The sequence below is a fragment of the Pogoniulus pusillus genome, chromosome 26 (assembly GCF_015220805.1).
Source record: "Pogoniulus pusillus isolate bPogPus1 chromosome 26, bPogPus1.pri, whole genome shotgun sequence".
In the NCBI taxonomy this organism is placed as follows: domain Eukaryota; kingdom Metazoa; phylum Chordata; class Aves; order Piciformes; family Lybiidae; genus Pogoniulus; species Pogoniulus pusillus.
In genome coordinates this window covers 9,547,191-9,571,551 of record NC_087289.1, presented here as the reverse complement: position 1 = coordinate 9,571,551, position 24,361 = coordinate 9,547,191, and the positions used below count along the sequence as shown (strand labels likewise).

Below are 24,361 nucleotides of genomic sequence, written 5' to 3'. Positions count from 1 at the left end.
GATCCCTCTCTGTCTGGCTGCTCTCCAGCCACTCCGACCCCAGCCTGTATCTCTGCATGGGGTTGTTGTGGCCAAAGTGCAGCACCCTGCACTTGGAGCTACTGAACGCCATCCTGTTGGACACTGCCCATCTGTCCAGGTGGTCAAGGTCCCACTGCAGAGCCCTTCTGCCCTCCAATCCAGTCACATCTGCCCCCAGCTTAGTGTCATCTGCAAACTTGCTGATGACTGACTCCATGCCCTCATCCAGATCATCTATGAAGATGTTAAAGAGGATGGGGCCCAGCACTGATCCCTGAGGGACACCACTAGTGACTGGCTGCCAGCTGGATGTGGCACAAGGATATCAACAAATGCCATGCAGAGGTCAAACTTCTCCCACCTGGTTTATCATAGGGGATTTTCTCCAGAATAGTGCAATATAAACAAGGTAGAATTTTGTGAATGCTACTGAAAGATTGACCTGGGCAAAGTATCAAGTGAGGAAAAACCTATAGAGATTAAGATAATTTCATTATCCTAGAATTATGTAAATCCTGCTGGGTTTAATTATTTTTTTCCCCTGTTGTGTTCTGGCAGCTTTTATTGGGTGAATTGAATGATCTTTTAACTCAGCAAGTATAGATCTCTTTTGAGAGTCTAGCTTTGAAGCCTGCTGCTAAATGTGACTAAGAAAATAATATCATATTTCATGTTTTAATATCTTATTCCATGTTCATATCTTTTTATTTTCTTTGGGTTTAGTTTTTTTCCCTTTATTTTTACTTTTGTTGATGTGTAGGCAATTTATATCTCTAGATTCCTTGGCTTGATGAATATGTTTATCATTTTCTTTGTCTTCCTTTTTATCTTTCAACAGCCAAAAAAATAATCAGCCTGAATATTCAATCAGTGACAACTTACAAGACCATTTCTAATGTTATTGGATATTTAAAAGGATCCATATTTCCTGGTAAGTAGCCCTTTGAAATCTGTATCATTTGTTTCACGATGGCTGAGAGTCATAGATCGGATCAGCAATCCATTTTGTCAGATAATTTGCTATTACAGAGGAAGGAGAGAACCTTTGTAGTCAATTTGTTGTTTGGTTTATTGCAAAACATAAGGGTTAAGCAGAGAGTGAACTCAAGGGCATATATTTTTACACAACTAGCAGTAATTACATGTAGACTGTGAAAACCATTAGTATTTTATACCAAGTAACTATGCTTGTGGTTGATATTTTATAGTGTACTGTACTGCATGATTTGAATTACAATGCAAGCTGTGTATACAACTTTAGAGAAGGGGAGGGGAACTGTGTGTGGGGCTTTTCCCCCTAATTTTAACAGGATTTTGAGGTAAATAAAAGTCTGTTCTTCAACTCAAGAGCATCCTTACATAATTCAAGCATCTCACTGAAGCCGAAGTATAGGGCAGCACAGTCTCTGGCTTAGCTAAGAATCTAATATCAAATGTGATTATAGTGTACAAGATCTGTGACTAAGTTCTTAATCACACTTCCTGCAGTCTTATTTTGTGTTACAATTATGACTAAGTTTGTGTTGTGCAGGTCTATGAATAATAATTATTGTTCAGTAGGGATAAGAATTAGACAGTAATTTGCACGATAAGTGCAACTGTGACATAAGTCACAAGCCTCCTCCCTCCTTTGGTGCTGTGTATAGATAATACAATAATCAGGATGTCATAGGAATGAAGGTCGTTTATTGCTTATTCTGTCTGCAAGTGAATTGGTCTGAAAGTCAAAGGATTTCTGCAACATGAAGGAATGCTGCTGGCTACTTAGTGCAAAGCATGGTAGACCCAGTTCAATTCCTAATGTACAGGTTGAATCATCATCAAAACACCATCACATTTGTCCTAAGACTTTCTTATTAAGTTCAGAAGAAAGGCTGCATGTTTATCTACAGTCCCTTAGGAGATGGGGAAGTCATTTCACATTTTAAGTGCATGTAAGAGGTGAAGAAGTTTTGAATTTATTCCTGTTAGAGAGCTGATGGCACAGTTTTGTGTGTGCTGAATGTTATGCTTCTCATCAGAACATTTTAACTTATTTGGGGCTCTTCAGCCTGGAGAAGCAAAGGCTTCAAGGAGACCTTGGAATAGCCTTCCAGTATCTGAAGAGGGCCTACAGAAGGGCTGAGGAGGGACTAATTACCAGGTCTTATAATGACAGGATGAGGAGTAATGGGTTTAAACTGGAAGAGAGAAGATTTAAACTAGGTGTTAGGAGGAAGTTCTTTACAGCGAGGGTGGTGAGACACTGGCACAGGTTGCCCAGGGAGGTTGTGGCTGCTCCCTCCCTGGAGGTGTTCAAGGCCAGGTTGGATGAGGCCCTGAGAGACCTGTTCTAGTGTGAGCTGTCCTTGCCTATGGTAGGGGATTGGAACTGAATGATCTTTGAGATTCCTTCCAACTTAAACCATTGTATAATTTTAAACAACATATAAAACAGTTGGTACAGTGAACTTAATTTCAATCACGAATTTCATTTCCTTAAATTCAGCTTTGCTAGTCTACTGTTGCTGTTTTTCAAATAGCTGTCAAAGAAGTTGAAAGGTAGAATCTACCATGTTTAGACATGCTGTCTAGTCAATTGTGAAACAGAAAGAAGACAAATATCAAAACACATACAGTAGTTTCTGTTTGATAAACTCTTTCTCTTCTCTGTATCTGAACCTTTCATCTTATTATTGCATTATTACATAGTTATGAAGAAAGTTACATATGCTTTCCTTTAAGGTATAGGTACTCTCTTTACAGAGAGAGTGATTTGCTACTGGAGTAGGCTGCCCAGGGAGGTAGTGGAGTCTCCATTCCTGGAGGTGTTAAAAAAAGACTAGATGAGGCACTTAGTGCCATGGTCTAGTTGATTGGATAGGGCTGGGTGATGGGTTGGACTGGATGAGCTTGGAGGTCTTTTCCAACCTGGGTGATTCTGTGATTCTGTATAGTTAAGTGAAGTCAATAGCACTGCCTGTGTTTCACTGAACAAGGGCTGAAGCTACTGGCTTCTAATGTGGGCACAAGTTAACCATGTAATGCTCTCTCAACTGATTTGAATGTTTAATGTTTTCATTCTCTGCCATTCTGGTGGGGCTCTGCTAATTTCATACACCTGAAATACTCACCTTTGTGTTCCCAGAAAAGCTGAAAAAAGGCAAAATTTATCTTTAGTGCCTAGTGAAAGACTGCAGAGCATCACCAAGGGTGGCTTTTTACTTTTTTTTGTATAAAGGTCTCCTAGCATATACACACACACACTTACAAACTGCCCAGGGAGGTGGTGGAGGCACCGTCCCTGGGGGTCTTCAAGAAAAGACTGGATGAGGCACTTAGTGCCATGGTCTAGTTGATTGGTTAGGGCTGGGTGATAGGTTGGACTGGATGATCTTGGAGGTCTCTTCCAACCTGGTTGATTCTATGATTCTATCTATATAACAATGATCTAATTAGACATTTGATCTGAGAAGCAACGATGTTAAAAGTTTTAAGAGCAGAGGATATGTGATAGTTGGGACCTGAAAAACATAACATTGATTTCATATATGGCTTTGTATATAGATTCTGGATATGGTTGAAAATGGGATGCATAACAAGAGAAGACAGTATTAAGTCACTATTTTTTAATGATAAAACTCTCTTGTCCAGCCCATCTCTACCTTGAGAGCCATCTCCTCACTTTCAAAAGTATTTGATGAATGTTTTTTTCTCTAGTTTGTCCTTTCTCAAATTTCTTACCATATGATCTCTTTCTCTACATGGTTCAGCAAATGATTATGAGAAAGGACAGCTGCTGCCTCTGTAAGCATGACCATCCTTTCTCTTATGCTTTTCCTATAGTCCTTTGCTTCAGGGTATTGCCTCTATCCAAGAGGAAGAGATGTGCAAAGATGAAGAATTTTAAAGGATGCACCAGCTGTATGTTTTACCTCTCTTCATTCAGCTGGCATTTCCTGCAGTAAGTTGCTGCTTGCAACTTACTTTTCCATCAAAATGTCCTAGACTGTTTCACTTCAGGTCTCTTTCCACTCCTCTTCATGTCTGCTGGTCACAAATGGAGCAGAGATTATGACAGGGGGCAAACCTTGTTCCTGTCCAGTCACCCTGGGTTAGTGGCACTTCTTCTAATGGCCGAGAAGCCTGTAAAGCCTAAAATTAAGTGAGATGAAGATGGTACAGTTTTTCACTGTCAGTATAACCTATAATTACATGTATCATTATGCAGCACAAGTTGGAAAATTACATGATTTAGATTGCATTTAGTTACATTAAATTATTATGTACGCTTAGATGTTAAATATTTGCTTTTAGAAAGACATTTTCACTTGCATACCTATACACCCCCAAGCAGCTGATTAAAGATGCTGGTTTATAGGTTCATAACAGTTCCTCTGTTTGTAAAACAGCATCACATTTTGTTGAACAAAACCAGCAGAAGTCCAGTTTGACAGAGAATGGTGTAGTAAGCAAAGTGTGTTGGTAGTCATAATAAAATTGTTTCTGGACAGCAGTCGCTGCAAAAAATACTAAGCAGATATTAATTTTTCATAAGCAACTATAAAATGTGGGCATTCTGCCACCCATATGTTGTTATATTCCAATGTTCTGACAATGTTGAAGAAAAAATTGCCTTGGATAAAGAAAGCAAGCAAAAAGTTTTAGAACATTTTGGAACCCAAATGGCACCCAGAGGTAGTTTTGTTTCTGGCATCAGTTGATAGCTGTTCTTCGTTTTACTCCTGTTATCCTGAAGTATGGAAGTAGACTTTTAAAGTCTAGGTCTGGATTAGAAATGAATTTTATTACATATCAGAACACAGCCAGTAAGCAATCCTTCAAAGAGGCTTTGGTGGAGAATTCTTCTCATATAGGTGGTCTCATAGTTCAACAAGTCATTCAACATAACTCCATTTGGACTTCTTGATGCATGTCAGTCCTACTGGTTGGTCATTCATGTTTCATATTACATCATCATTTTGGAATAAAATAAAGTTCTTTACACTTTCAAGTTAGTACTGGGTTTATATATTCTATTTTGAGAGGTGAAGATTTAATTTTTCTGAAAAAGAAATTAATGTATTTTTGGTGCTTTTTTTTTAGTCTGGGTCTTTTTTGGTGTGCTTTTTTTAGTCTGGAAAAGCATAGGCATGTTCTTTATTTCAAGTTGAAAATTCTTACTTTTCATTTTATACAATACATTCTTCCAGGGTCATCAGAGTTGCTAGGTCTGACTTACCATTTCTGTATCATTCATTATCTCTATCCCTCTGTCATGTCTCCTTTCTAAACCTGCAGTCCAGGTCTTTTCAATGTCTCCTTACATGGAAGTCTAAGTCCTGATCTCTAACCGTTCTGGTTACCAGCTTCTCAACTGCTGTTTCTACAATGTCTTTTTTGAGATAGGTTGGTGAGCACAGAACACAGTCTTCCAGGTGAGGGAGTACTAATACTTTGTGTATTTTCTCTGTTTCTCATTGTACTATCTTTTTTTCTTTTCTTTTCTTTTCTTTTCTTTTTTCTTTCTTTTTTTAACTTTTTTTTACTCTAATCAATATTGAAGGTAGAGATTCCTGCTTATTCATATGTGGTTTTTTTTAAGTAGCACTCTAATGTGAGCATGGAACTTTATTAAATTATCTATGTGGCAATGTCCTGACTGTAGAAATAGTATCTAGGAGATTCATAAGAAGGGAGAGTAATAAGCAAAAAATGAAGGTGGGATTAACTTACTCATTTACTAGTCTATTTTTGAAGTAGTCATCGTGGTTTTATGTGTTGTTTTGTTATTTTGTCTTGCACATGATGTTGTAAATTTTTGTTGACAGCATTGTATTCTGTTATTGACATTACAGACTGCTAATACAGTTCATCTTTTAGGTTATTGTACATTCTTTCAATGCTGGTATTCAGAGGAAATAAGAGTCTCTTGTCTGTCCTTTTTTCCCCACATTTCAGACAGGTATGTCATCATTGGTAGTCATCACAATAGTTTGAATACTTATGGTAGACAAGAATGGGCCAGTAGCACCGCAGTCATCACAGCAGTTATACAAGCCTTGATGCTGAAGGTTAAGAGAGGCTGGAGACCTGACCGCACCATTGTTTTCTGCTCATGGGGAGGAACACCATTTGGGAACATTGGTTCATATGAATGGGCAGAGGTAAAATCATTTTAGAAAGTCTCATTGCAGTAATTGTTACTTCCTTGAAAGCCTGAAAATGATATGAAATTGCCACATAGAAATTGCAGCTGGCTAACTGGTCTGTGACATCTCTCTACATTTTGTAGTGCCTGTATAGGTTCACATACTCCAGAGCAAATGCAGGGAAAATATCTGCAGAGGCAGTTCCTGTGGAACACAGCATGTGTGATAATGAGATGGCAAGTTGTTTCCATAGCTGTGAAGGTAGCACCTCAGTGAGCTACTTCCCCTCTCTAATTCAGCAGAGAACTGCAAATGAGAGCACTGCCAGAGTTTGGTGGAGGTGGGGGAAATCCTCACAAAAGACTTAGGCCCAGGAATAGGCTAGAGGGTTTTTAATTATTTTGGGGGGTTTAACAGTTGCCAATAATTAATTGATGAGCTTAGTGAGGGAAGAACTGAATCAAGAACACGCTGAATGAAGAGAACCATACTGTGTTTTACGTTAATGACGTCAGTGTTTCAGTGTCCCCATGGCTAGTGCTGATTCACTTCTTGCATATATGTACTAAAGACACAGACTTACCTTGGGCTCTTACCTTCAACAGAATAGAAATCAGCTCATTGGAAGACACTACCTCATGAGGGTGTTGCTAATCATATATGATTACAGTGAATTTCCAATGGAAAAGGAATAGCAGAGAGATGGCTGTTGAATTAAAGCTGTGTATGAAATGAAGAGTTAATTGCTTTTTATCATGTGTGAGAAGCAGCTAGCTCTCATTGCAAGTTTCATACTTCCAATATGATTATTCTTCAAAAACAAGACAGGGTGAAAAAATCAAATTGAAAAGATCCAGGCTGGAAGCAAAATTTGTTTAGTTCCACTTCAAGTCAGCTTTACATCAGATGTAATTGCGTTACACCCCTTCTGTTCAAAATAAAGAGCCACTTCATGCAAAGAGTAGCTCATTACTGAGAAGGCAAAGGGGATCTCTTCTAAAAAGAGATAATAATTGAAACAGTTTACACCTACTATTTTCATAGTCTGAAAAATAATAGAGTGGCACACCGGGTACGTTATGCAATTCAAATCTGGATTTGGTCTCTAAAAATTTGAGTACATTTAACTGTTGATAATGATTCCTTTTGAAGTTTGTCTTCTGTCAGGCATGAGTTTAAAGAGGCCATCACGTTGTTTCACAGTATGTAATGTTTTCATTTTTGACCTTACAAGTGTAGTCGTTTTTAATTCCTCCCAGGCCTGGTTGCGTTTTGTCGAGATGATGTGTGAAATGGAATTATAACTTCTGGTATATAGAGAAATAGCATTAAGATATCCTTTGAAGTACTTAACAGCATATTGTAAAAATTAGTGGTAAAGGAACACTTAGAAAAATCCCAGAGGATAATAACATAGGGGCACAGTTTTTTCCCTGGAAGAAGCTGAAAGAACGAAACAATACTTGCTTGTAAAGATGCGCAGTAATGACCATCGCTCTGCTTGTGTTGTAGGATCTCAGAAGAGTTCTTCAAAGAAATGTTGTGGCTTACATTAGCCTCCATAATCCAGTCAGAGGCAACTCAACTTTACACCCTGTTGCATCCCCTTCTCTTCAGCAACTGGCAGCAGAGGTTAGAAATGAAATATTTTCTTTCACATCTAATTGACGTTGTTACGTGGTTATCCTCTTCAGGATCTTGGTTTTAGATAACTCTAGGCGTAGGTTGTTTTCTTTAAGCATGTTAACCACACAAATACACCTTAAATGTTTATACTAAGTAACCAGGTTCAATTTAATTTAAAGAAACTGCAGGGTGTAGCAAGAGGTTGGAGAGTGTGAGTCTTTTCAACAGCTCATTATACTGAGTTTGACCATACTTGTATGCCCTACAGCTTTTTCTCCTTTGGACAGCTTTCAAGTGATGTGGTTTTTTATTCTTTAGCCAAAAAGCACATTTTTCTTTTTCTCATCTGATCTCTCCAGACTGTTTCCCAGTTTGCCTTTAAAGCTTTGTATTTGCCAGATATAACATGCCGTAGAAGGGAAACTATTACTCTTATTAAAATAAATGCTATCTAAAGTGAGTATGTCAGGTTCAGTGTTCAGCTAAACCTTTGCAACTCAGCTACAGTCAGAATATTATTTAATTATGCTGGCATAAGTGCACTTGGGTTTTAAACTAATGACCTTATTTCTGTTTCTGAGCTTGATGAATTTATTAAACTTTAAAAATAAACTGAAAATAGTATAAGGTAGATACTAAGTCATAAAATTAGTTTCAAGTGACATCCATAATGGACCAGTACAACTACCCAAAGGGAGGTTGAAATAAGGAAGGGACCAGCTGCTTCTCCTTCATAACAAGGGACAGGACTGGAAGGAACAGTTTCAAGCTATGTCATGAGAGGTTTAGGTTGGATATTAGGAAGTATTTTCTTCACTGAAAGGGTTCTCAAATATTGGAATGGTCTGCTAAGGGCAGTGGTGTAGTCACCATCCCTGGAGGTGTTCAAGTGGTATGTGGATGTGATGCTTACGGATGCGGTTTAGTGTTGACCCTTCAGTGCTCTGTTGAAGGTTGGACTGGATGATCTTGGAAGTTTCTTTCAGCCAGATATATTCACTGATACTGAGCTTGATCTCATAGTCATAAAGGATGCTTTTTAGGTGTTGTTTCCATAAATTTACCAAACTAATACTCATTAGGTTATTTTGATATTTCTGTGGCTTGCCTCTCGAGCATTTAGTGCTGAATGCTGCTCAAACTATCATCTTGAATTCAATACAATTTAAGATTGATCTTGCTTGGCAATTGTCCAGCTAAGCTAGTAGAGTGATAATCAGTCAAATTGCTTTAAAGTGATATTTTAAACACTTCTGTCCAGTAGTTAGGTGATAACTTCCACACGAGAAAGGACCTGGTTTGTTCTTTGTGATTGTTGTGAAAAATACAATGCAAAATACCCTATTTTTCAGATTAAAAATGTCTTCTACTTGTGGAAAATTATTTATATATAACATATATATAAAAAACATATATATATACACACACACAAACCCCATACATATATATAAAAATATATAAAAAACATATATATATGAAACATCTCTATCATGTATATGTATATATAATATATGTCTTCAGGTGTTATGGATATGTCAGGATTGCATTGGAAGTTTTAGGTGCTGCGTTTGCAAAAGGCACTGTTCTAGCTTGCTGGCCTTTTACTAACCTATTAATGTTTGAAGTCCTATCTCCATAAAAAAAATCATGACAACAACAACAACAAAACAGAAACAAAAAAAGGGAAAAAAAAAAACAAACCAAAACCAGCTATTTGCCATGTAAAGGAAATTTTTTTTCTATTAGGTCCTTCAGCACTCCTTGAATGCTACAAGGACTATAGCTTCTAAAGAACTGTGAAGAAATGGCACTCTAGGCTAAGCAAAGGCATCCCATGGTGTTTCCTTTCTGTGCTGTAAATGCATGACTTGTCTAGAATGAAAGTTGGATGCTTGCTAATCACTGCAGCTTACAAAGTTCTCATTTGCTCTACATTTCTGGAAGTGTAGGAAAAGTAGGGATGAAGTTTTAGCTGAAATGCAATTTGCATGAGTATTCTAGACTAAGTATTACCAATAAAACAAAGACCATCAATCTGATGAGCTATCTGCTGTGTGAGATCTCATGGTCAGTTAAGGAATAGGGTAAGTGCTTGGCTAAGAAAGAGATCACAATTTCTTAAAGACAAATTGTGTGAGGGGATTACATCTTCATTTTAGTTGCAGGTTTCAAAAGGGAGTTACATAAGCAGTCTGCAAATAATAATTTTATGTGGCTGTCAGTGGGATTCAGTGGGATCCTGCTTGAAACACCAAATTACAGGAAGAAGCTAATTTAAATATTTGGATTAATTAAGCAAAGAGGAATTCAAACAATTCTGAGACCTTGACATATTTAATTCAAATATTTTTTTCATAGAACTATGCTAATTAGTGTCCACGTTTACAAGAGGGAAATACTGCCAAGTTATATTTTTGCCTACTATTATTTTGTGAGGAAAATTCACTTGCTCAGTTAATGAATCACCATTTGTTGGCAGAGTGTGATTGGTAAGTTTGGTTTGTTTAATGCTGGCATTCATTCTCTGTAAATAAGGCCATTAATTAATTTTATAACATTTCACAAGTAAAAAAGTTATTATAAATCATAAATTATTGCTGTTTTTCTTTTAACTGATTGTATGATTACTGCTGATCAGGCTCCAGATTGGCTGTTATTGCTGAACCCAAAAACACTTCCTGTCCCTTTCTCCTATGGGAAGGAGCCACTTAGAACTATTGAAGAGTGAGCTCAGCATTAAAAATGGCCATACCATGTATCGTTCCTTGCTATTTATCAGTATTAGTTATTTGGCTAAGAGAGCCAATGGCATCCTGGCCTGGAACAGGAACAGTGTGGCCAGTAGGACAAGGGAGGTTATATGTCCCTTGTACTCAACACTGGCCAGGCCACACCTTGAGTCCTGTGTCCAGTTCTGGGCTCCTCAATTCAAGAGAGATGTTGAGGTACTGGAATGTGTCCAGAGAAAGGCGAGAAAGCTGGTGAGGGGCCTGGAACACAGCCCTGTGAGGGGAGGCTGAGGGAGCTGGGGGTGTTTAGCCTGGAGAAGAGGAGGCTCAGGGCAGACGTCATTGCTATCTACAACTACCTGAAGGGACATTGTAGCCAGGTGGGGTTGGCCTCTTCTCCCAGACAACCAGCAACAGAACAAGGGGACACAGTCTCAAGTTGTGCCAGGGGAGGTCTAGGCTGGATGTTAGGAGGAAGTTCTTGACAGAGAGAGTGATTGGCATTGGAATAGGCTGCCCAGGGAGGTGGTGGAGTTGCTGTCCCTGGAGGTGTTCAAGAAAAGCCTGGATGAGGCACTTAGTGCCATGGTCTGGTTGATTGTCTAGAGCTGGGCGCTAGGTTGGACTGAATGATGTTGGAGGTCTCTCCCAACCTGGTTGATTCTATGATTATATTAATGAAGTAAAGGACATAGAACATCTCTTTATCTACTGACAGAAAACTATTTTTTTTCTCTTTTTGAAATGAAACCGAAGAGAAACTTCTGTAAAGGTGCTTGGCATTTAGTATTTCTTGATTTTTAGTTTTATTTAAAATAAAAATCTCACATTAATGTCAGTAGTGATTCTTTTCATCCGACTTCTCGGTGTTTCTCATTTATTTTATTGTACCTTTAGCATTTAATAATGGATCTTCAAGCCTCATATATCAGTAGGTCGTAAAGAAGAAAACAACATGAAAATCTTATATAAATTGCTTGCTGTATACCATATAACAGAAGTGTTAGGGCTTCCCTGTGAATTTTCACTCTTTACTGTTATTGCTTTTCATGCTGTAATTGATCACTGGTGTTACTTTTGATATTTCTGTTGAAAATAACAAAAATCTCTGGAGAATCAGAAGTTTAAGCTGTGAATTCCTGTCTCAGGAATTCATAACTACATTAAATGCATGCTGTTAATGTAGACAAGACTTCACTGCCAACTCTATTAAACTATTAAAATGCCACTGTAGTTTGAAAAGCAAAGTTTTGTTCAATGATAGATTTGATTTCAGAGTTGCAGCAGGTACTTTGTATCTGCCAGCAGGGTTCCTTTGTCCACTACCTATTTTTTCACTCTTTCTCCAAATCTAGATGTTTGAATAGATAACTGCTGATTCAGGTGGAAATTATTTAAGCTTACTATTAGAACTGTCTGATATAATAAGCTTTTAAAATTTCTATCAACACATGGACAAAATCCTACAAATTTAACACTTTTTTCTTTCATACTTTTGTCAAAGGAGGCTGAAATATAGTAGAAAATTTATTTCTACAGGACAGGCTGAGAGAGTTGGGGCTGTTCAGTCTGAAGAGGAGGGTCCAAGGAGATCTTGAGGGGGCCTACCTGAAAGCTGGGGAGGGACTTTTTAGGATGTTGATTCGTGGTAGGACTGGAGGGGGAATGGATTAAAATTGGAAGTAGGTAGATTCAGATTGGATGTTAGGAAGAAGTTCTTCACTATGAGGGTGGTGAGACACTGAACAGGTTGCCCAGGTAGGTGGTGGAGGCTCCATCCCTGCAGGTTTTTAAGGCCAGGCTGGATGTGGCTCTGAGCAACCTGATCTAGTATGAAGTGTCTCTGTCCATGGCAGGTGCTTGGAGCTGGATGATCCTTGAGGTCCCTTCTAGCCCTGACAATTCTAGGATTTCGTGATTCTAATTTAGGCTACTAGGCAACATGCAAAAATTAATACTAATAAATACTTAAACTTGGTTTATTCTTTCAAGTTGGTACTAGGATTAGAGAAGGTTTTGTTTAAAGCAGTTATAACTCTAAAATGATAAAACTGTAGTCTACGAAGTAGTAACTTATGAACAAAAGATAATATAACGTTGTAGAAAACAGACATGGTAGCTTGTGCATGTGAACTCCATAGCAGTACCACGTTTTCAAATTTCTATTGTTCATGCTAATTACAGCACATCTCATTTGATCTTAGATTCATTATTTTCAGCAAGCTTGTCTTGCACAGTGTATTGTGTTGTTTGCATTTTGTTTGCTGCATTTGGTCTGCTTATCAAGCTCTGTCGTGATAAGATTTTCATTTAAAACAAGTAGCAGTTATTTGCAGTTGTCAGTCAAAGTATTTAATTAACTCCAAACACCACAAAAGCATCATAAATCTTATTTACAAGATAGCTTCAAGAAAGCTTGTAAGACAGCTGCCTGCACAGCTAAAACGGGGCTGAGTGTTTAGAACCAAGGGTTCTGTGGAACCAATTATATTGCAGTTCTTTGGGGCTCTGGGGAATTGGAGTTAAAAATCACACCAAATCTTTTTTCTCCCTGCAAATTAATGGATCATTGTAGTAAATGAAACACAAAGGTGTAGTCTGCTTGGTTCATTGTTTGGGGCTTCTTTTTTTTCTGTAAAGCAAATGAGAGTTTTTATATTTCAGATTCCAAGCATAAGGTGTGGTTAGGGGAAGTGTACATAGAAATGAGTATGTAAAGCACCTTCTGTGATACAAAACCAAACTGGTAAGGACTTGGAGCGGTCTCTGAACTAGTTGAGGCAATTAATGAGGCAGAAATTATAAAAATATGTAGTTAATTTTTTCCTTCCAAAAGCCCCACCCACAAACTATACCCAAACTAGTTAAATTTGAGTTCTAATTCAGTCGGGAAAAGGATGCTTATGGGCAAGTTAGTAATTTAGGAGAATCAGAAAACTGGAAAAGGTTTAGCCACAAAATGGCTTTGCCTCACTTAGGAATAGGCAGCCTGGAGTGCTAGGGAAGGTCTGTTCTACTCATGGTGGTGGAGTAGAATTTAAAGATAGTCCTTGTCTCCTTCACAGCAGTGTTGGAAGTGCTCAGCGTGCTCTCGTGAATGGTGGCAGTTTGGGGCAGGGGCAGTTCCTTCCAGCAGGAAGTTGGGGTGTGCTGGTCCGAAAGCAGAAACCGCGCGCTTTCTCGTCATGCTTCTCCAAGATGCTCCTCAAGGTCTTCATCAAGACCCACCTAGGCTGTGTCCCTTCTGGTAAACTTGAAGCACTAAGGTTTGCAGGTAGTTCAAGCCCAAAACATCAGGGCTAAGCTGGTCTGAAGCATGAGGCAGAGCAGAATGTGTTGTCCAAGCAGAGAGTAGCGAGGCAGAGCTGAGAGCTTGTTGTCAGAGCAGAACATGCTTCTTGCAACTTAGCTCCATTTCTTTGCCTGACTCTAATGGCCCCTTTTGTCCACAGAGGTTCACCAGTCAGAATGGCACTTTGCCAAACTGACCATATTAGGCAATACTTGAGGCACTTAGTGCCATGGTCTAGTTGACTGAATAGGGCTGGGTGCTAGGTTGGACTGGATGATCTTGGAGGTCTCTTCCAACCTGGTTGATTCTGTGAAGTTCACAAGATGTTAGGGGTTGGAAGGGGCCCAAAGAGATCATTCAAGTTGAGGGTGGAATTCTAGTTTCACTTGTATTTCTAGAAACTGCTGTAACCTTACTGATTTAGGTATATTTTTCCTGGTAGAAGACAGAAAATAATTTGGTCTTGACTTCTGATTTATTTCCCTGTAAGAATGATGGAGGTTTAATGCTTCAGCACTAGAAAGTATTCTCTGTAAAAATAGCATTTTGTTTGTGTTGACACAGTTACTGAAGGGTCATTAAAAGCTAACCAGAGATACATGACTCTAGTGATAAAAGAAATCCATTTGCTTCAAGAGAAGAAAGACTAAAATGAGCATTGTCTACCTTTTATTAGAATTAATGACAATACTGATCATCTTTCTTTTACCCTTATGGGGTACTTAAGCTGCTTGGGTTTAACATCATGTTTTTCTCATGGTTTACTCTGTTCTGCTACTCATGAACAGTTGAGTCAAAAGTCATATGAAGTACAGTAATTGTGTGGGTATATGTGTCAATGTAAGTGGAGCTATCATAGCGTAATAGCATCTCTTTTGGCAAAGAGAAGAGTGCTGTACAGATCCTGAGTGGCAGGTAATCAAAACAAGCAATTTTTAGTATTGTAACAGGGCAGCCCAATTAGGTTTCTCTGTCAGGCATTTTCAGTGATCATGTGCAGAATTGATCGGTTCAACAGGTCTGCCAAGTGCGTATGAGAGCTGACTTACGGAAAATGAGACCTCACAACACAAAGTGTTGTTAGGTGTAAGGTGTGTTTAATCAGCGCTGGGTGACAAGGGGAAGTCATCCTCCAAAGCCCTTGCACACCTTCACCTGGTTCAGGTAAAATATTTATGCTACAAAATCATACATATTCAGTATAGGGGTAGAGTTACTACAATTAGTTCTCGGAATAGGAGGAGTTATTACAATTAGTTCCTGGAACTCGTTTCCGTAATGTCCCACCTCTTCATGCATGCTCATTGCCACCTGGTGGTCGTTTTTGGGGTCTTTGAGAGGAAGGCCAACGTCTTCCTCAATCTGACCTCTCTGTCTTTTATCCACCCGGCATCAGTTGTGGGTCACATTCTTGGCTGGGGTCTCCAATGTTCTCATCTTTGAATACAGTATTCTTCTTCTCCATGAGAGTGTTTCAAGACCTTCTCAAGCTTAACCCCCCCTCCTTTGTGTTTATCTGATTGATGATGCTTTAGATCAGTGCTCACACAGTTCATGATTTAACTAGGTTTCTACACTCTATGTTCCCTAGCCATTTTCCCATATCAAAGCATATATTTTCCTTCAGTTTAAAGCCATGCCTTATCTTTGGACACACAGAAAATAATTGTGTATTGGTCATCTTTACCCTTTTTATTGGAGACACATATGTGTGTTCTGCTAACACCATTTACACAATTCTCTCTCTTTTTGTTACTGTTTCTTCTTCATGTGTCAGGTAGAGGTCTCTATATAAACACTCATTTTTTTTTTCTTTTTTCAACTGTCAAAATCTGATTCTTACAAAACAGAACAGCAGCACTGTTATTATCTGAAAGGGTCAATGTACGTGGATGCAAGGGCAGTACTTGTCTATACAAGTTGATTTGTCTGCACAGTGTCTAGAAATTGGAGGCTTTGCTGTTGCTGTGGAATGAAAGATGTTTGTCCTGAAGACAAAGGAAGATAAAAAGCTGTCTTAAGGCACAGAGGAAGAAGTCAAGTGGTCAAGAAGGTGATGTTAAGGTGGCACATTACGAGTGTTTCCCTTGGCATGTGTGGTAGGTTAGTTGTTCCCCAATAATACAAAGATTATTTCATAGACTCATAGAATCAACCAGGTCGGAAGAGACCTCCCAGATCATCCAGTCTAACCTATCAGCCAGCCCTGGCCAATCAACTAATTTGTTTTAATCAGAAGTGTGACCTCAAGAGCTGTGTCCTGGTAAGGCTTAAATCCTGCTGGACTGGTTTTGGCCACTGCTCTCCTCCTGTGGGTGGGATCCAGGAGTTTAGGTGAGAACAGATGAAACAACAGGGAGTGACTTCACCAAAGCTGCCCTAAGAGCTAGCAGCCAGCACCATGTGCCAGGTGTCTTGTGCAGCCCCTCAAAGTGCCAAGGTAGTCACATGAGGCAAGAAACTTTGAATTCATTGGCAAAAACTTGTCATGCATGTGCCTATTGGCCAGTTTGATTTTCAAGCAATGTATTTAATGGGGAAACAATTTGAAAAGATGCTTTCCATCTGCATCCTCCAGCCATGCTGAGTCCCCTATCAGCACAGTGTTTAGCTGGGTCCCTGTCTGCAGAAAGCACTATTCACAGTGGCTACGTTTCTGCAGCTTGCAGTGGCTTACATCGATTCAGTTTTCATCTCCTTCCCTCTACCTGTTGTGTAGTTAGAGTTTTTCCTCTTTTCACATTCCTATTTTCCAAGTTCTGGTTGTGTAAACTGTTTAGTGTTTATAAAAACCCGTTGTGCAAATAGAATCATAGAATGGTTTGGGTTGGAAGAGACCTCAAAGATCATGTAGTTCCAACCCTCTGACATAGGCAGGAACACCTGCCACTAGAACAGGTTGTTCAACACCTCATCCAACCTGGCCTTGAGCATCTCCAGGGAGGGAGCAGCCACAACCTTCCTGGGCAACCTGTGCCAGTGTCTCACCACCCTCACTGTAAAGAACTTCTTCCTAACATCTAGTTTAAATCTCCCCCTCCCCTCTGCCAGTTTCAAGCCATTACCCCTCATTCCGTCATTACAAGACCTTGTAAATAGTCCTTCCCCAGCCCTCTTGTAGGCTCCCTTCAGATACTGCAAGGCTACTCCAAGGTCTCCTTGAAGCCTTCTCTTCTCCAGGCTGCAGTGCCCTAACTGTTGTAGCCTGTCCTTATAGCAGAGCTGCTGCAGCCCTCTGAGCATCTTTGTGGCCCTCCTCTGGACTCACTCCAACAGTTCCATGTCCTCCTTGTGCTGGGGGCTCCAGAACTGCACACAGGACTCCAGGTGAGGTCTGATGAGAGCGAAGGGGGAGAATCACCTCCTTTGCCCTGCTGCCCACGCTGCTCTTGCTGCAGCCCAGGACATGGCTGCATGATTGGCCGTGTGGGCATGCACACACTGCTGGCTCATGTTGAGCTTTTCATCGACCAAGACTTACTGTCAACCAAGACTCCAAATGAATCTCATGAAATTTTTCCAAATTTTGAATATTAATAGATAATCATTAATATCCTCACCTTTTGATTTTTTTTATTTACACCATAAATTGAATTCTGCAGGCCTACTGTGCTGAGAGGTCTTGCTCATGTTCTGGCAGCATCTGCTCATTCTAGAGTTCACAAAGTAGATTCTAATCTGCTGACATTTGAGTTTCATGCTTTAGTATTTAATCCCTCTTTTCAAGGACACAGGTAAATAACTTCTGTGATCATTTCTTCTTTCTGACATCCTGTACTCCCTCATGAAAGCAGACACAAGTACAATGCAGCATTCTTCCATGCAGATTTAACGTCAGACACTTGTACAGCACCACTCATAGTAATGCTGTAGCTCAAAGCAAAATATTCTTATAAGGTACTTTACAGGCTACCTATGAGTTTTTAAAAAGAAGGCTGTAACACTGAGCTCATACCTGCTTTAAGTAAAGCAGTGTGTTTACTCTCCACAAAGAACACACTCTGCCTTGGGTGTTAGTGCAAATATTGTGGCCCTTATTCTGATTTCCTGTAAGCTAATGTACACTGAGAAATTATGTGAAAACTAGTGTGCTCACACTGATGTGACAGTGGGATGAAACTTGAGAGAGATTTGAGTACTACAGAAGTCTGGATTTCCAGCAGAGTTGGCTTTCTTTTCCTCAGACATAAAACATTTTCTTTAAGTATTTCTCTACTTCAGTGAGTACTGCATAGTCCTTGGTAATTAACTGCTGTGGTAAATTAACTGACTCCTATTGTTACTGACTACAAATACCCTTCAGTTATTCAAATTTTGTTGAAGGACTCTACCAAGCAACATACAGAAATATTTAAGTAGTCTCTGAATCTCAGACAGCATGAACACAGACCCCAGGATTCTTCTGGAAGCCTTGAAAACCAGTGGTAGATTCCTGATTCACATGTATTTCTTATGTTGTCTTGGAACAGCTGCACCTTAGTGGCAACCACTAGCATGTGCTTTCTTGCAGCAACAGGGACAGATGTTCCTTGCTGAAAGGACTACTAATATGCCCCTTGCTTCTCTGTGAGGCTCACTGCTATGGATACCCCTGACTTGAGTTGAGGAGCTAGCTATATCAAATACACCAGCAGGATTATTTGCACTGACACCTAAAATGTTTGCTTGAGTCAACATTTCTAACTGTAGGAACATGGCTCTCTATGATTTTTTTCCCCAGATATGCTCTGTGCCTTCTCCCCTTGCTGAGGAAGTTCTTCACAGAGAGATTTGCAATTGGAATGGGCTGCCCAGGGAGGTGGTAGAGTCACTGTCCCTGGAGGTGTTCAAGAGGGGACTGGATGGGGCACTTGGTGCTATGGTCTAGTTGACTGAATGGGGCTGGGTGGTGGGTTGGATTGGATAATCTTGGAGGTCTCTTCCAACCTGGTTGATTCTATGATTCTATGGAGCCTAAGCCCAACAAGTGTCTTTTAGAATTGTGTGGAATCCTTGTCAGTGTTTTCATCTGTATTGTCATTCCACGTCAGAGACTAAAGCTTGTTAATTAGCCAGAGCATCCTCTGGACCATTGCTTTTGACTCACACTTCAACACTTGAAGGCTATCTTGAGCCTGTTCCATTGGGGTATTTAATTGTAAAACAAACAGGTAGCCTGTAGAATTTAGTATTGATGACAATAGTTTTAAATTAGTACCAATTCTAAGCCTGACTATACAGCACTTGAAACATGGAGGAGATTTGCAATGATAAGGTAAAGAAAGTTGTTAAGCCTAATTGGCTTTCAGCTGAAGATACTTTTCCTGATTGGCCTTTGTGCTTTTGAAAATTATATCCTGAGAGACAAGACAGACTATCAGTAGGGCAAACCAAAAATGGTCTCTTTTTCACTACTGGTAAAGTGAAGTGTGAATATGAAGGGATGAATGGAACTTGACTAAGTCACAAAGGAAGAATAAGAGGGAATTTATTCCAGATCTCATGGCAAATGACTAAAGGGATATGAATTTTCATTCTTTTCTTCTACCTTTGGGTACTCTTTAAATATTTGATATTAAGTCCACTTGTTAGGTGCTTGAGAAATAGTAACTAGGATCACTTCAGGTTGTGTAGTCTAAGTGGTTAATACAGAATTCAGGTGTAAGGTTGAAAATTCTGTAATATATTGCAATATGTAAATGACAAATTTGGAATGAATTTCTTATATGTAGTCTTTTCTGCTTGTGTATTAGCTCTGACCCTTCTTTTGTGATTAGTAAAATTCTTTCTGCACCAAATCTGTTACCAATCTGTAAGTGATCTGAAAGCAGTACCCAGCTGTCCAACATTCTAGATTTAAGCTGGTTTAGTGGAATTCAGCTTCTTTCAGATCCCTAACTGAGTGAGCTTTCTAATGCTTTATGGTCACGTTTGCTTCATTTTTATAAGTTGTTTCCTCCTTTAGTCAGCTGTCTCCAATTTTTTTTGCGGCCCTTGCTCCAGTGCATTCCTGATAGGCAGAGATGGTAGGTCAAAAGTCTGAATTCAGAGTACTGCTTTACTCTTTTTTTTTTTTCTGTCTGTCTTTGGTAGTTGACAGTAACCACTTAAGGACTCACCCTGGTGTCAGTGAGTTGGTGAATGCTGATCTCTCTGAGTGACTCTGAGTTAAGCTTCAGTGTTCCTTTTATAAACTGCTTTGTGTTCAAACAAAAATGTGGTCCGGAAGCTTCCTTAGACTCCTTTGTTGCTTGTTTGGTGGTTTGGGTTGTTTTTTTGTTTTCTTTCAATCAACAGACTTTCATGATGTATGTGTTCCACGCTTATGTTCTCTGAGGAACATATATTACACTTTGAAGCTGTCTGCCCTGCTTACATTGGGGTCAGTAGGTGAAGCACTGCTGAGATGTGCTGACAGGAGCCAAAGCAGCACCAGGACTCAGAGCTGGCACAAGAGCGGAAGAGGCTGAAATACCAGTGGAGAGATTAGGCTAAAAAATGCTGAGGTGCTATTGCTTGCAGGTTTGATCTGCAGATGACTGAGGTTTTTTTTTTCCTCTCAGTTTTAGAATGTACTATGGTGCAAATAAGTAGAAAATAACTCCTGACATAAAAGTTTCTGTAATGCTTTTAGATGGCAGAGAGAGTAATTTGCCATTGGAATGGGCTGCCCAGGGAGATAGTGGAGTCGCCATCCCTGGAGGTGTTCAAGAAAAGCCTGGATGAGGCACTTAGTGCCATGGTCTAGTTGACTGGCTAGGCCTGGGTGCTACTGGTTGGACTGGATGATCTTGGAGGTCTCTTCCAACCTGGTTGATTCTATGATTCTATGACAATCCTTAACCCCCTTAATGTACACTAAAACTGTTTTATCTCCAATCTCAATATTGAACTCTACATTAGAAAGGTTGAGGGTGATGTTTTGGGTTTTTTTTAACATTCTTCTTCTAGTTCAGCATGATTGGCTCAAATTGTAACCTGTTTATCAGTGGTTTGGTAAGTCAATCAGACTGCACTCAAGAGTGTTGAAGTGAAGCACTAAAAGTGAAATTTACAGCTCTAGAATTCATCTCCATTGCTATTTTTGACCACAGTCTTTAAAAAGCTTTACAAATTATATTCTTAGAGAAAACAAAGTCCTAAAACTTCACCCTCTGTATATCATCCAATGCCATTGAAGAAAATGGCAAAAGTTAGAGTAATGGGTGCCAATTATTAGTATTTCTATATTGTGTCAACATGCAAATACTTAGAGAAAAAGAATATTTGATTACAATTGAGTGTCCTGATGAATGTCCCATTGCTACTTAGGAGCATGGAGATGAAGGGGAAAAATGCAATTTAAGGAAAGATACATGAGTAATTTTTTGTATCCCTTTCTTTCTAAATAAAGGTTCAGCTTTGGTTCCAGCTTTAGGTCAACATTTTAAATGTTTTGTTTGTTTGTCTTTGAAGTTCCCCAGGATTAGAGCTGGAGCTGTGTAACGACTATTTTAGCTTTTTAAAAACTGTTCTGCTCATGCAAGAATAAGTCATCCTAGTGCCTCTTTCTTTGGGACTTTTCAAGTATGATGTATTTGTTAATAGACTTAACCAAGGATAATGTATCTCTGATAGATGTATTCAATTTGCTTTGTTTTCATAGCTTTCCAAACTACTGATCACAAGGAAATCTCTTTCTCAGGAACATCAGTTTAAATGATAGTCACTCAGCACTTCTGAAGCCTTTAATTTTAGATGGCCAAATCAAAGTCGTGGGCTGAATGGAAGGAAGGTGCATATACTAGGGATAACCAAAGAATTTTATGCTTTTAGACTCATGTTTTCTTACTCAGTAAACCAACAGTAGGTGAATATGGAGTCTTTAATATATGGGGATTGAGTCCACTGCAGGAGCCATAAAGGACATTTGCTTACACTAGTTTATAGAAGAAATGATATTGCCATAAGTACATTTTAGGTGTTTCTTGTTATTTTTTGGTTGGTTGATTTGGTTTGTGTTGGCTTTTTCCCCAGTTGTTATTATTTTAGTTAAAAATACAGATAGCAGACCTTCTCAGCATGAAAGTAGGCAGGGAGATACATACAATCATAGAATGAACTGGGTTGGAAGAGAGTTCCAAGATTATCCAGTCCAACCTGTTGCCCAGCCCTAGCCAATCAACTAGACCATGGCACTAAGTGCCTCATCCAGGCTTTTCTTGAACATGTCCAGGGATGGCAACTCCACCACCTCCCTGGGCAGCCCATTCCAACAGCAATCACTCTCTATGAAGAACTTTCTCCTAATATCCAGCCTGTACATTCCCTGGTACAACTTGAGACTGTGTCCCCTTGTTCTGTTGCTGGTTGCCAGACAGAAGGGACTAACCCCCACCTGGCTACAGCCTCCTTTCAGGTAGTTGTAGACGGCAATGAGGTCACCTCTGAGCCTCCTGTTCTTCAGGCTAAACACCTCCATCTCCCTCAGCCTCTCCTCACAGGGCTGTGTTCCAGGCCCCTCACCAACCTTTTTGCCCTTCTCTGGGCACCTTCCAGTATCTCAACATCTCTCTTGAATTGAGATTTGAAATTAATTCTTCATAGGAGAGATTTCTAGTTCCCTAATCATCTTTGTAGCCCTTTGCTGTCTCTCGAGCAGCTCCATGTCCTTCTGGAACTATACGCTAAATGAGCTACATGCACTGAAACATGGAGACTAAGGGCATTCCAGAAGCTGTCAGAATGCCAAAGCATAATCAGCATTAATAAAGAGAAATGCAGTGACCTGTGTAACTATAAATTGATTAATCTTGATGATACCCAAGATAAAATACAGTAATAACTGATTTAAACAGGATTTAGAAGAAGCAGGGTAATGAATGGCAGTCAGAGATTTTTTTACAGAACACATCTCTTTCATGAAACTTTAAAAAACATCTTTTGAAGAAAAGATGTTTATTTTATAAAGATAGCAGTACAGGATTCTCTGGAACATCTTGTCTGGCACTCTGTGGAATTCACAATAAAAACAGTGCTTTAGTGTAGTAGGTAATCACCCAGATTTCAGATTTACACAAGCTGTGTGATAGATCTTCATAGGTATTACCTGCCAATGGAGAGTCATTGCTGAATGGAGATTTTCCTAACAACATTTTTCCAGCAGCAGCACTAGATTCATCTCCAGCTGAGATTGTCATTATTTATTGGTTAGAAAATTGCTGCTCTTGTAACGTCTGTGAGTGGTGACACATAAAGGATAGCATAAGAGTCAAATACCAGAAAAGAAAACTGTACAAATTCGCATGTGAACTAAAAAGCCCTGTTTTACAGGTGGGCACAATAAAACAGAACACATTTGGAAAGGAGACATTGTTTCATCTCTGTATTTTTAGATATAGATTAGTGGGTTTTGTCTGTAATTTTTATTCATGGGAAAGCAACTGAGCTCAGTAAAAGAATATTCTTTCTTTTCTTCTTTTTAAGAGGAGAATAAGGCAAAAAATATAATTACTGTGTTTGGCTTCAGACCTACAACTCTTAGAGGATGTCAGGGGTTGGAAAAGACCCAAAGTGATCATCAAGTTCAATGCCCATGCCAGAGCAGAACTGTCCAATCCAGCTCAGGTCACACAGGAACACACCCAGACAGGTCTTGATAGTCTCCAGAGAAGGAGACTCCACAACCTCTCTGGGGAGCCTGTTCCAGTGCTTTGTTCCCCCTTGTGTTGAGGTGGAACCTCCTCTGCTGCAGCATCTATCCATTGCTCCTTGTCCTATCCCAGGGAGCAAGTGAGCAGAGCTTATTCCCCTATCCTGGCCAGCCCTCAGATATTTGTAAACATTTATTCAATCTCCTCTCAGTCTTCTCTTCTCCGTACTCAAAAGCTCCAGGTCTCTCAGCCTCTCCTCATCAGGCTCCAGTCCCCTAATCATCCTCCTAGCTCTCTTCTGGACCTTCTCCAGCAGCTTCCTGTCCCTCTTAAACTGGGGAGCCCAAAACTGATCTAAAGATGAGGTCTCACCAGGACAGAGTAGAGGTGGAGGGGAACCTCCCTTGATCTGCTGGACACAGCTGTTGCAAAAAGGATCCTATTCAGTAAAGCTATGTGATTACTATTAAAAACCGAGCATGCCATCAACCAGTAGAACGAGAATAGTGTTTTGGGACTTTCAGTCTGTTTATATTTTGGAAAACACACTTGTGTGTGTGTGTGTGCATGCTTCATTTTTTAAGAATTGTTATTCTGTTTTCATCTATGTGTAATGCTTCTAAGCTTAGGGACACCGTTCACATCCACAAATTTATTTGCATGTACAATTATAGCAGTGAGGCCAGAGTGCACAAAGAAAGGTTTAACATTGAGGGAACAATAAGCTCATATATGTGTGATTCAATAGCTTTGGTCTGTTAATAAATACTGAGCTATGAAGTTTGGTTTTGCCCTCTTTTTTAATCTTTTTTATCTCTTGATACACTTTATACTGTATTCAGAAGTATCAGATTCTAGATCTCAGCACAGTGAAACAGTCCATTGCATGAGAAAGGGTAGCAGGTTGACTCTCGCAAGGTTTGATGCATGTTTTCTGGGTCAGCTTTATGA

General features: G+C 39.5%; 1 protein-coding gene across 1 annotated transcript in view; it reads left to right on the top strand.

Moving 5' to 3' along the window:
• The window catches only part of NAALADL2 (N-acetylated alpha-linked acidic dipeptidase like 2), a 343,221-nt gene that overhangs the window by 212,271 nt on the left and 106,589 nt on the right, over positions 1 to 24,361 (top strand). Inside the window, exons 8-10 of the mRNA XM_064164711.1 lie at positions 860 to 952; positions 5,962 to 6,167; positions 7,665 to 7,784. Of these exons, the coding sequence (XP_064020781.1) occupies positions 860 to 952; positions 5,962 to 6,167; positions 7,665 to 7,784 (419 nt within the window). The remainder of the gene's footprint in view (positions 1 to 859; positions 953 to 5,961; positions 6,168 to 7,664; positions 7,785 to 24,361) is intronic.